General features: G+C 42.0%; 1 protein-coding gene across 2 annotated transcripts in view; it reads right to left on the bottom strand.

Annotated features, from left to right (window-relative positions):
* The window catches only part of WNT8B (Wnt family member 8B), an 83,127-nt gene extending 82,398 nt beyond the window's left edge, over positions 1–729 (bottom strand). For both annotated transcript variants that reach the window (XM_082266703.1, XM_082266704.1), the window contains exon 1: positions 580–729. In XM_082266703.1, coding sequence (XP_082122829.1) covers positions 580–644 — 65 coding nt within the window. In that variant the 5' untranslated portion in view covers positions 645–729. The remainder of the gene's footprint in view (positions 1–579) is intronic.
* Positions 730–12,789: the final 12,060 nt, after the last annotated feature.

Here is a 12,789-nt window from a genome sequence, read left to right as displayed (position 1 = left end):
ATATAATCTATAATGTCCAACCACATGAACTCTAAAAACACAGTAAATATCTAAATAAAAAATAATAATAATAGTAATATCTAAATAAAATAATGAAGACTGCAATTGTATTGCTCAAATACTATTTTGATATCTGAAGATTAACAAGTGCTGAGAGAGATGTAAGGTGGGTCATTCCCCAGAGTACAAATCCAGAGTTTTATTACTACTACTACTACAAATCTAGAGTATTATTTTCACCTAGGGGTTATTTCCTGTAAGGGTTTTACATAAGTAAATGACTAAATAAATTAAGTATTTTTTTTTATATTAAAAACATTTAATCTCTTTACATTGTGTGTTAGAAAATGTATATATGTATTATATGGGCTAACACGCCTTAGCCTTACCTCATATCTTCCTAGGCTTTAAGCCTTTCTGGTGCAACAGGGAACATTCAATAACATACTGTTTTATGCTACTATATAAATATCAGTTAAAAAAAATACACTATATGCATTTTTACCCCCGGTATGTGGTCATACATGTTTACAACAGAAAGCATCATGAGATGTCATATAATGCCCTACTACTACTTACCAACAATGGCCAAAATGGACTAGAAGTAGGAGGAAGATGATCAAGTGGGATCCAATAAACAACATAATCCAACACTGGAAAACCCTGAGCCACTACAAGTAAAGACTGTTCTTCTGCAAGTTTAAATCAGGACCAGTAGGAGATCCCAAGTGAGAGCCAAGGGGTAGAGAAATGGAGCTGCAAACCTACTAAGAAGAGATTATCTACTTAATTAAAGATTTTTTCTCTAAACCCTTTAGCCAATCAGGACTCAAGTGCCAGAGTGAGATTGACTTGATCAAAAGAACACCCCAGGCTCCAATAAAACAAACACCAAGACAGAGGAGAGAAGACAGAAGCTAAAAGGGAGGAGGGAGAGGTTCAACAAAAAGTGATCCTGTGTGTGTACTGTGCATAAAATTCACTTCTATCTTCTGCTTTTGTGGTTGTCCTTAAAATCAGTATATTATTAGGAAAAAATGTTATTTTAATAACATGAATAATATTTAGCTATATGACAGTTTAGAGACAGGTATGGTGGGTTTGCAGATCAGGACGCATGTCCATCAAACATTCATGTAGATCAAAGTGTTGAACATGGCCAAAGGTTTTTTTTACTAGACTAAAAAAAGTGTTATGACTTTGGCCCTCATTTTGACAATGCAATTAGCAATTCATGTTTTCTCATGTCATATCCAGGTATATATTTGTCCTTTACTGATGAAATGCTTTAGAAATAACAATATTTAATTGGTGGCCAGTGACAGGAGATTATTTATGACAGAGCTGGAACACATTTACTGCTCTCTTCTTTCTTGGTAGAGAAGCCTCCATGCCACGCTGCCTTCATATTTGCCTTGGGTACACAAAGGTGAGGGAGCCACAACAAATGAATGGAAAATGGAAGTGTATACTCTAAAACAATAGCTCATATAGATAGAGAAGTTGTGCATTATTTCAAAGAAGCCAATGTCTACACTTTGATGGTGATACTTCCATATACCTTTATTTACTCCCTCCTCATTGGATTACCTTTACATAGATTGTCCCCCTTTCAATCCATAATGAATGCTGCTGCAAGACGTATCCACCTTACCAACCGTTCAGTGTCCTCCACTCCTCTCTGCCAATCCCTTGACTGGCTTCCACTCACCCAACAAATAAAATTCAAAGTGCTAACAATAGTTTACAAAGCCATCCCCAACTCTGTCCCCAGCTACATCACTAAACTGATCTCAAAATATCAACCAAGCCGCTCTCTTCGGTCCTCCCAAGACCTCCTGCTCTCTAGCTCCCTTGTCACCTCTTCCCATGCTCGCCTCCAGGATTTCTCCAGAGCTTCTCCCATTCTTTGGAACTCTCTACCCCAATCTGTCTGACTGTCCCCTAATCTATCCATCTTTAGAAGATCCGTGAAAACCCTTCTCCTTAGGGAAGCCTATCCGGCTACTAACTAATACACTGTTTCACTTTCTCTATCAGCTCATCCCCCACAGCTATTACCTTTTGTATCAATTGACCCTCCCTTTTAGATTGTAAGCTCTAACGAGCAGGGCCCTCTGATTCCTCTTGTTCCAAATTGTATTGTAACTGTAATGTCTGCCTTCATTTTGTGAAGCGCTGCGCAAACTGTTGGTGCTATATAAATCCTGTATAATAATAATAATGTTTAACCACTTTACCACCGGAGGATTTTGCTGTTTTACGTCCAGGCCACTTTTTGCGATTCTCACTGTGCGACTTTAACTGACAATTGCGTGGTCGTGCGATGCCGTACCCAAACTAAATTTACGTCTTTTTTTCCCACAAACAGAGCTTTCTTTTGGTGGTATTTGATCACCTGTACGATTTTTAATTTTTGTGCTATAAACAAAAAAAGAGCGTAAATTTGGAAAAAATAACAATATTTTTCACATTTTTTTTATATGAAATCCCCCCCCCCCCCCCAAAAATGTAAAAATCAAAATTTTTTTAAATTTTTGGCCAATTTGTTTTCTGCTACCTATGTTTGGTAAAAAAAATCACAATAATAATCTAAGAAAAAAAAAAAAAAAAGAAAAAAAAAAAATCACAATAAGCGTATTTTGATTGGTTTGCGCAAAAGTTATTGCGTTTACTAACTAAGGGAAAGATTTCTGTCTTTTTTGGTGTTTTTTTTTTTAACGAGTAATGGGGGGACTGCGACATTGCGGCACAGATCGGACCCTTGACTGACATTTTTGACACTTTTGGGGGTACCAGTGACATTACTACAGTAATCAGTGCTATACATATGCACTGTTACTGTTAAAATGACACTGGCAGGAAGGGGTTGATTTTATTGGAGAGGGAGGGGTTAATGTATGCCATGTGCTTACTGACATGTATGGGGGGAGGTGACTGAGTGACACAGGGACAGATCGCATGTTCAGCTATGCTGAACCCTGCAATCTGTCACTGTCTGTCACTTAGGAGATCCGCCCGCTTTGTTTACACAAGCGGGCGGATCTCCAAACTCGATCGGGGAAGAACGGCGGGGATCACCGCCCCTCCTCCCCTGGCCCCACTCCCGCTGTGACTGCGGGAGCGAGCCTCCGGCTGCGTGCGTGCGCCGCCCACAAGGCGAGGAGTCCAGCGACGTAGGTCTACGTCGCTGGACGGGAACTAACCACTTTGCCGCAGTAGAGCTCGAGTGAGCGGTCGGCAAGTGGTTAATAATTTAAAGTATAACTTAAAATTGTGAGTAAGCCCACCAATAAAATCTCATATAAGCTTTAACATGTTAAAGTAATTTCAAAAGGTTTTTTCAAAATTTAAAAATCTGTTGCTTTCATAAAAAAGGATACAAATAATAATACTTAAATATCAAAATTATACCTGGTGATCTTCACATTTTTGTTCAGACATTTCCTTCTATAGGTTTACATAACTCTTTCCCTGTCTCCCAACTGTGGTCCTGCGTCGTCATCCTGTCACAAGGGCTTTTGAAGGAGATGGGCTTCATTAACACACAAAAAGCAGGCATGGTCCACTGTTGTCACCATCATGAAGCCTACCATGAGAAATGTCATGCAGCCAATGCTAGAATGCATGTGGACTGAGATATTACAGGGTAATTAAAAAAAAGGTAAAAACAAGTACCCCTAAAAAAAAAAATGATTAGGATAAGCAGAGCTTTAGCAAACTAAATGTCATTCAGTTAGGGTTTCAATTGGTTGTAAAGTCAGAAGGTATTTTATAGCCTTTTAAAGCCTTCTGTGTGTAGCAGCCCCCTAATACTTACCTGAGGTTTATTTAGATCCAGAGATGTTGCAGGAGTGTCTCGGCTGCCCGAGACTCCCCTCCTCATTGGCTGAGACAAAGTCAGTGAGCCAATGCAGAGACAAAGGGGGCGGGACTTGGCTAGGCTGTGGCTCCGTATCTGAATGGATGGGTGCAAGCTGCTTGCTGTGGGGGCACTCAACAGGAGAGAGGGGCCAGGAGCACTGAAGGGGGACCCGAGAAGAGGAGGATCCGGGCTGCTCTGTGCAAAACCATTACACAGAGCAAGTATGTAGAACATGTTTGTTATTTTTAACAAAAAAAAAAAATGAGACCTTAGTATTATTTTAACTTTGCTTTCACCGCTTGTCGACTGCGCACAGTATGTTTACTGCGGCAGTCAGCCCCGGCCAGGCAGAGTGACGTAGATCTATGTCGCTAGCCTGTCACCGGGTTTTGAGCCAATAGCAGGCGAGCGCGTGCCCGCTGAGGCGCGCGCCCGCCTCGGCTCGTTCACAGAGGAGTCCGGGCGTGTGACCGGCGGACCCGATGTCCGCCGGTCACACTACGATCGTCGGTAGAGCGGGAGAAAGGCGGGCGGTTTACGTAAACAAGCCGCTTGTCATTCTCCTCTGTGTAAAAATGGAGATCAGACGGTTCTACTATGTAGAACCGTGGTTCTCTGTTTTTACAATAGGAGACCTGTCCCACTACAGTTAGAAACACGCCCCTAGGACACACTTAACCCCTCCCTCTCCAATACAGTTAACCCCTTCCCTGCCAGTGTCATTTTTACAGTAACAGTGCATATGTCTAGCACTGATTACTGCAGCAATGTCACTGGTACCCCCAAAAGTGTCAAAAATGTCAGTCAAGGGTCCGATCTGTCCGCCGCAATGTCGCAGTACCGCAAAAAAAAATCGCAGATCGCCGCCATTACTCGTTAAAAAAAAAAAACACCAAAAATGACAGAAATCTTTCCCTTAGTTAGTAAACGCGATAACTTTTGCGCAAACCAATCAAAATACGCTTTTTGCGATTTTTTTTTACCAAACATATGTAGCATAAAACAAATTGGCCGAAAATGTTAAAAAATTTTGATTTTTACATTTTTTTGGGGGGGAATTTCATATAAAAAAAGTGAAAAATATTGTTATTTTTGCAAAATTTACGCTCTTTTTTTGTTTATAGCGCATGATCAAAAAAATCGCACAGGTGATCAAATACCACCAAAAGAATGCTCTGTTTGTGGGAAAAAAAGGAAGTGAAATTCGTTTAGGTACAGCGTCGCACGACCACGCAATTGTCCGTTAAAGTCATGCAGTAAAAAATCGCAAAAACCCCTTGGTCAGGAAGGGGTAAAATCTTCCGGGGCTTAAGTGGTTAAAAAGGATCTCTAGTCTACACAAAAATTTTCTTAGCACAATGGCTAAGTGGTTAGCACTTCCACCAGGCAGCAATACAGTTACTGGTTTAAATCCCAACCACAGCGCTACCTGCCTGGAGTTTGCATGTTTTCCTTGTACCTGCGTGGATTTCTTCCAGGTACTTCAGTTTCCTCCCACACTCCAAAGTTGTGCTGGTAAATTAGCTCGCTCCTGTCTAAACTAGCCCTAGTATGTGTATGTATGTGAGTTAAGGCCCGTACACACGTACCGATTGTCAGCCGAAACTGTTCGGCCGCCGAACGATCGGCCGATTTTCGGCTTGTTAGTATGATGCTTCCGACAGCCGACAGCGCACTTTCGGCCGAAAAGAATCTGTCGTGCAAGCATTAAAATTTTTGTATGCCGACACCAGAACGGCCGATTGTTCGCCAGTCAGTACAGAATTCGGCCGACAGACAGCAGATTTGCAAGACTGGGCATGCTCAGAAAAGAAAAAAGACCAGGAAAGTTAACCATCACATGACATCACTTCTGCAGTCGGCTGTTGTTGGCCGACAAAATTCGTGTGCAGTCTTTTGCACTTTTCAACAGACAAGACAGCCCTCGGACAAAAGACGGCCGATCGTTCGGCCGACGATCGGTACGTGTGTACGGGGCTTTAGGGACCTTAGATTGTAAGCTCCTTGAGGGCAGGGACTGGTGTGAATGTTCAATATATACACTATGTGAAGCTCTGTACAAATTGTCAGTGTTATATACAGTATCTCACAAAATTGAGTACACTCCTCACATTTTTGTAATTATTTTATTATATCTTTTCATGTGACAACACTGAAGAAATAACACTTTGCTACAATGTAAAGTGGTGAGTGTACAGCTTGTATAACAGTGTAAATTTGCTGTCCCCTCAAAATAACTCAGCACACAGCCATTAGTGTCTAAACCGCTAGCAACAAAAGTGAGTACACCCCTAAGTGAAAATTCCAAATTGAGCCCAAACTGTCATTAATTTCCACCACTGCCTTAACCCTCTTGGGCATGGAGTTCACCAGAGCTTCACAGGTTGCCACTGGAGTCCTCTCCCACAACTACATGACAACATTATGGACCTGGTGGATGTTAGAGACCTTGCACTCCTCCTCCTTCCATTTGAGGATGCTCCACAGATGCTCAACAGGGTTTAGGTCTGGAGACATGCTTGGCCAGTCCATCGACTTTACACTCAGCTTCTTTAGCAAGGCAGTGGTTGTCTTGGAGGTGTGTTTGGGGTCTTTATCGTGTTTGAATAATGCCCTGCAGCCCAGTCTCTGAAGGGAGGTGATATGTCACAGTACAAGTTGGCATTCATGGTTCCCTCAAAGAACTGTAGCTCCCCAGTGCTGTCAGCATTAATGCAGCTGCAGACCATGACACTTCCACTACCATGCTTGACTGTAGGCAAGACACACTTGTCTTTGTCCTCCTCACCTGGTTGCGCACCATCTGAACCAAATAAGTTTATCTTGGTCTCATGGTCTCATCAGATCACAGGACATGGTTCCAGTAATCCAAGTCTTTAGACTGCTTGTCTTCAGCAAACTATGGGCTTTCTTGTGCATCGTGTTTAGAAGAGGCTCCCTTCTGGGACGAAAGCCATGCAGACCAATTTGATGTAGTGTGCGGCGTATGGTCTGAGCACTGACAGGCTGACCCCCCACCCCTTCAACTTCTGTAGCAATGCTCGCAGCACTCATATGTCTATTTCCCAAAGACAACCTCTGCGTAAGACGCTGAACACTCAACTTCTTTGGTCGACCAAAGTGAGCCCTGTTCTGAGTGGAACCTGTCCTGTTAAACCGCTGTATGGTCTTGGCCACCGTGCTGCAGCTCAGTTTCAGGGTCTTGGTAATCTTCTTATAGCCTAGGCCATCTTTATGTAGAGCAACAATTCTTTTTTTCAGATCCTCAAATAGTTCTTTGCCATGAGGAGCCATGTTGAACTTCCAGTGACCAGTATGAGAGAGTGAGAGCGAAAACACAAAATTTAACACACCTGCTCCCCATTCACACCTGAGATCTTGTAACACTAATGAGTCACATTACACCAGGGAGGGAAAATAGCTAATTGGGCCCAATTTGGACATTTTCAATTAGAGGTGTATTCACTTTTGTTGCCAGCTGTTTAGACATTAATGGCTGTGTGTTGAGTTATTTTAAGGAGACAGCAAATTTACACTGTTATACAAGCTGTACACTCACTATTTACATTGTAGCAAAGTGTCATTTCTTCAGTGTTGTCACATGAAAAGATATAATAATATATTTACAAACATGTGAGGGGTGTACTCACTTTTGTGAGATACTGTAACTCAACACAAAGGCATTAATGTCTAAACTGCTGGCAACAAAATTGAGTACACCCCTTATTAAAAATGTCCAAATTGGGCCCATTTTGCCATTTTCCCTCCTCAGGGTCATGTGACTCGTTAGTGTTACAAGGTCTCAGGTGTGATTGGGAGCAGGTGTGTTAAATTTTGTGTTATCGCTCTCTCTCATACTGGTCACTGGAAGTTCAACATGGCACCTCATGGCAAAGAACTCTCCGAGGATCTGAAAAAAAAGAATTGTTGCTCTACATAAAGATGGCCTAAGCTATAAGTAGATTGCCAAGACCCTGAAACTGAGCTGCAGCATGGTGGCCAAGACCATACAGTGGTTTAATAGGACAAGTTCCCCTCAGAGCAGGCCTCGTCATGGTCGACCAAAGAATTTGGGTGCACGTGCTCAGCGTCATATCCAGAGGTTGTCTTTGGTAAATAGACGTTTAAGTGCTGCCACCATTTCTCCAGAGGTTGAAGGGGCGGGGGGTCAGCCTTTCAGTGCTCAGACCATATGCTGCACACTGCATCAAATTGGTCTGCATGGCTGTCGTCCCAGAAGGAAGCCTCTTCTAAAGATGGTGCATAAGAAAGCCCGCAAACAGTTTGCTGAAGACAAGCAGATTAAGAACATGGATTACTGTAAGTAACCATGCCCTGTGGTCTGAGGAGACCAAGATAAACTTATCTGGCTCAGGTGTGTCAAGCCTGTGTGGCGGCAACCAGGTGAGTACAAAGAAAAGTGTGTCTTGCCTACAGCCAAACATGGTGGTGGTAGTGTCATGGTCTGGGGGTGCATAAGTGCTGCCAGCACTAGGGAGCTACAGTTCATTTAGGGAACCATGAATGCCAACATGCACTGTGACATATTGAAGCAGAAGCATGATCCCTCCCTTCAGAGACTGGGCCGCAGGGCAGTATTCCAACATGATAATGACCCCAAACACATGTCCAAGATGACCACTGCCTTGCTAAAGAAGCTGAGGGTAAAGGTGATGACTTGACCCGACAGACAGACCTGACTTGAGCATCTGTGGGGCATCCTTAAACGGAAGGTGGAGGAGAGCAAGGTTTCTAACATCCACCAGCTCCATGATGTTGTCATGAAGGAGTGGAAGAGGACTCCAGTGGCAACCTGTGAAGCTCTGGTGAACTCCATGAGGGTTAAGGCAGCGCTGGAAAATAATGGTGACCACACAAAAAATTGACACTTTGGGCCCAGTTTGGACACTTTAACTTAGGGGTGTACTCACGTTTGTTGCCAGCGGTTAAGTTATTTTGAGGAGACAGCAAATTTACACTGTTATACAAGCTTTACATTCACTACTTTACATTGTAGCAAAGTGTCATTTTTTCAGTGTTGTCACATGAAAAGATATAATAAAATATTTACAAAAAATGTAAGGGGTGCACTCACTTTTGTGAGATAATGTAAGTACCTGTAATAAATAAATATACTGTCTAATATCAAAAATGTTTACATATACAGTGACCCAGTGCTTTAAGTGGCCCAAAAGAGGTGCCGGTACTCTATTATAGCCTATAAATTTTGTCCCCCCCCCCACCCCACATCAAAGTCCCCACAGAGCACCCCCCCTTGGCCTGGGCTGGGACTCCTGAGCAGGGGGACTCACTGGTGGTGACTGGTCTGGCTCTAGAGTGGGAAATATTCTTGGGGGGGGGGGGGGGGTTGAGGGAGCAGATGTCCAAAATGAGCGTACTGGTACGCTAAGGCGCAAGGAGAGGTGGCGGTATGCTCAAGAGCCATATTTGGAAGTGGTGGTACTGAGTACCAGTGCATACCGGCCCACTTAAAGCCCTGCAGTGACCTAATAACATTTGCAGTTATTTTACAAAATCACATTATTATTGCATCTCCATGTGTATGCAGTTATTGCACAGTTTTTCTTTTATCCCTAAACATTTCAAAAGTTCAGAAAATAATTGACTAGTTTGTACAGTACTGGGTTACAAATATACATCTGTGGTTCAATCTGTAAGTACAGCTGTCATAGCTGACCATATGTTCCAGAGCCTAAGGCTGCTGTGGCCTGACTTGTAGTGGTGCCAATTCTAGCCATGGCACACCTGGGATGTTTTACATACAGTCATGTGCAAACCCTAAAACTAGCTACTTCTGGGAAGGGTGACACAACAGGCTCTAGAACGGGATGTAAACCTTGGATCCTACAAGTGACATTCATACTGACAGGTTCCTTTTAGATGTTGTCACTTATGACTGAGCCTCAGTTACATCAGGCTGCCCAATCTCTGCAGGCTTAAATCCTAGTCAAAACTGTGAAACTTTATGATCTGTATAAAACTGACTGAGCATGAACACTAATCTTTGCCTGTTCCAATTTAAGTAATCTTTTAAGCTATTTTGAATGTATTACCATGCCAATTTCTGGAGAAATGCGTTTTCTGCTGTACAAACCTTTTTTTTTTTTCATTTTACTAACATGGCCCCAGCAATTTTTTCATTTCCTTTGGCTCACTTATGTGTTTAAAGAAACAATAACCTTCTTTAATCCTGTCACACCTGAACATTCCAAAGCCAAATTTTCCATGGCAACAAATAGACAGTAGGGGGCACATAGGACTAGAGCCACCATTCTCAACCAGGGTTCCATGCAACGCTAAGGATCTTCCAGAGGTTACTAGGGGTTCTTTGAGCTGTGGCTGATTGGCCTTCCATCTGATAATGCCATTATAATTTTGGAGCCAATGCCACTTGGCAGAACCAACTGCATGACACCAATGATCTTTTTTAGCTGTCTATTAGGGTGGCAATCTGACCACTGCTGTATGGGGGGGGGGGGGGGGGGCATTCTTCTCGCTGACAAGCAATAGGTGGCATTTTTCGCGCCGACCTCTAATTAGTTTGGATTAGCAGAGGTTCCCTGAGACTGGAAGATTAATTCAAGGGTCCCTCTTGGGTTAGAAGTTAGAGGCGGGACCAGAGAATGCTTAACTTAGTGCAAAACTCTTGGTAAAATGCACATTTTACTGTACATTACTACAACACATGGTAATGCAATAAAACGTGTGATGCAGTATGGTGCCATTCATTTTCTGCGCTGAGTGGTAAAAAAAAAAATTAAAAAATGCTGCATGTCTGCGCTTCATCACACATCAAACATAATAATTCAAAACCTTTTTTTTTTTAGCTTTTATTTAAGCATGGAAGGATTACAATCTCTGCAAGGTTTTTATTTCTGTGTACCTATTGGGAAAATAATCCCCCCCTCCCCCCTTTGGATCTTTATGGGTTTCCTTCCTTTTTTCCTTTCTTCTTTTCTCACCTGTTTCTTTTTCCCTAGCATGCCCTCACTAGTTCCCTGTCACTTATGGTCTCACTACATTGTCACTGTTCACACTCTTAGCACCTTTTTACTTTAGCACTCTATTTGGGACATTTTTCCCATCCTTAGACACTAAGGCACTAACGTACTGTATTACATAACCAGTGTACACCCTTGATTTCTACATAAGTGCAAGTCCCTCACCACTTTCCACCATTTACCTCTTTCTCCCAGCTGCACCATGTGTGTGTTCCATCTGCCGGCATTTGTATGCCCCCACAGCTCCCGGGAGAGTCGCATTTTTCAGCCGAGTTCAGCAGGTTCATGTCTACATGCACCACCAGATCTGAGCTGCTTAGTAAGTCTAATGCGATTTTTTCCTTCCAATCCTCTATTACTATATTATTTTTGGTACTTTTTGACATATATGTCTTTTTAGATATGCATCAATTACCTGCTCCTGATGAAGTGGAATATGTCCCACAGAAACGCGTCAAGCCCAGTTTGATGCCATTAGCATTATGTACTCATAGCTCCACATTGGATTTATCTTACCAATTGTGCGATTTGGGACATGCATACCAGCTCATATCTTCAGTGCTGTTCATTTATACCAACATTTCAATTTGTATTTTTGTCGGATGCTATGCTACTGTTATTGCAACAATAAATATGTTTTTTAATCCCATTGGCCGGGTCACATGCCTCATTTAAAGTCTCGACCCCCCTTCTTATTACAATGAACAGGGATGGAGGTACTTGGTTTCATACCAGGCGCCTCATCTAAAGTCCCAAACCTCCCCCCCTTTTGCTACTGGGAAAATCTGCACACACTATTTTTCCTGGGGAGGACCAGTGTTATCAGAAGAGAAAATAATAAAACAGCTATAATTGTACGGCTCACACTGGATGAGGGCTAGAGGAGAATCTTTCAATAGGGACACTTGTTGAGGTGACAACTGTCAGAGGTGGGATTTACCTTAAAGTGAAAAGCAAAAATATTGCGCTAACCATAAAAAAGCTGCTACACCAAACAACTGACAAGAAAATTGTGAATAGCAAAATGTGGAAAAAAGTGCAGCGCTAATAAATACTAGCAATATAAACGTGTATATATATAAACCAAGAAAGGTAAATACAAATAAATTGCAAAATGAATAAAAGTGAACATCAAATCAACAGTCCCATATGTGAAGTGAAAAAAACAGTCCACAACGGTGATAATTGAAGTGCTCACTGGATCCCAACACCAACAAGATATAGAGATATAATGTGCTCACCAGAACGATAGGACTCAAAATGCCATATAGCATATGAGTCAAATCAGCTTGTTGTACAATGGATGGATAATCCGAAAGGGATGACTGAGGTCACTGATGTTGAGGTGAAGAGGTAATAGCAGATATGAACCGTCACACCAGAGAGGCTCTCACTCCGTCAGATGGCCAGAAAGGAACCAAAAAACAAGGGAGCACAAAATAGTGTAACACTGCTAAAATTTTAATTAAATAAAAATACACCAAATTGCACTTACAAACATCTCGTGGTAAAGAGCGTATACAGATGCAAAGGTAGGCTGTCAGTAGTGTGGCCTTGACGCGTTTCAGCATAAATGCTTTTTTCAAAAGATATCTTGAAAAAAAGACATCAATTTTATATAGGTACATAGTCACATGACCTGCGCAATTGTCCATTAACCTCTCTGGCGGTATGATTCTTTCGGATTTTAGGTGCTGAAAGCGGTACCATTATTTTGCATGTAATTCTTAAGAATGAGCAGCCCAAACCAACTATTTACATATGATTTTTTACTGTGCGTTCTTCTTTATAACATCTCGGGTATGATAAAGTTTGAAACACAAAATCATAAATTGTAATATAATAAAAAACTATAAATAAGTTAAAGTATGTATATATATATATATATATATATACGTATAT

The sequence above is a fragment of the Pelophylax lessonae genome (genome assembly GCF_965119305.1).
Source record: "Pelophylax lessonae genome assembly, chromosome: 9".
Lineage (NCBI taxonomy): Eukaryota > Metazoa > Chordata > Amphibia > Anura > Ranidae > Pelophylax > Pelophylax lessonae.
Note: the sequence above shows the minus strand (reverse complement) of the source record. Positions and strands in the feature narration are given on the sequence as shown.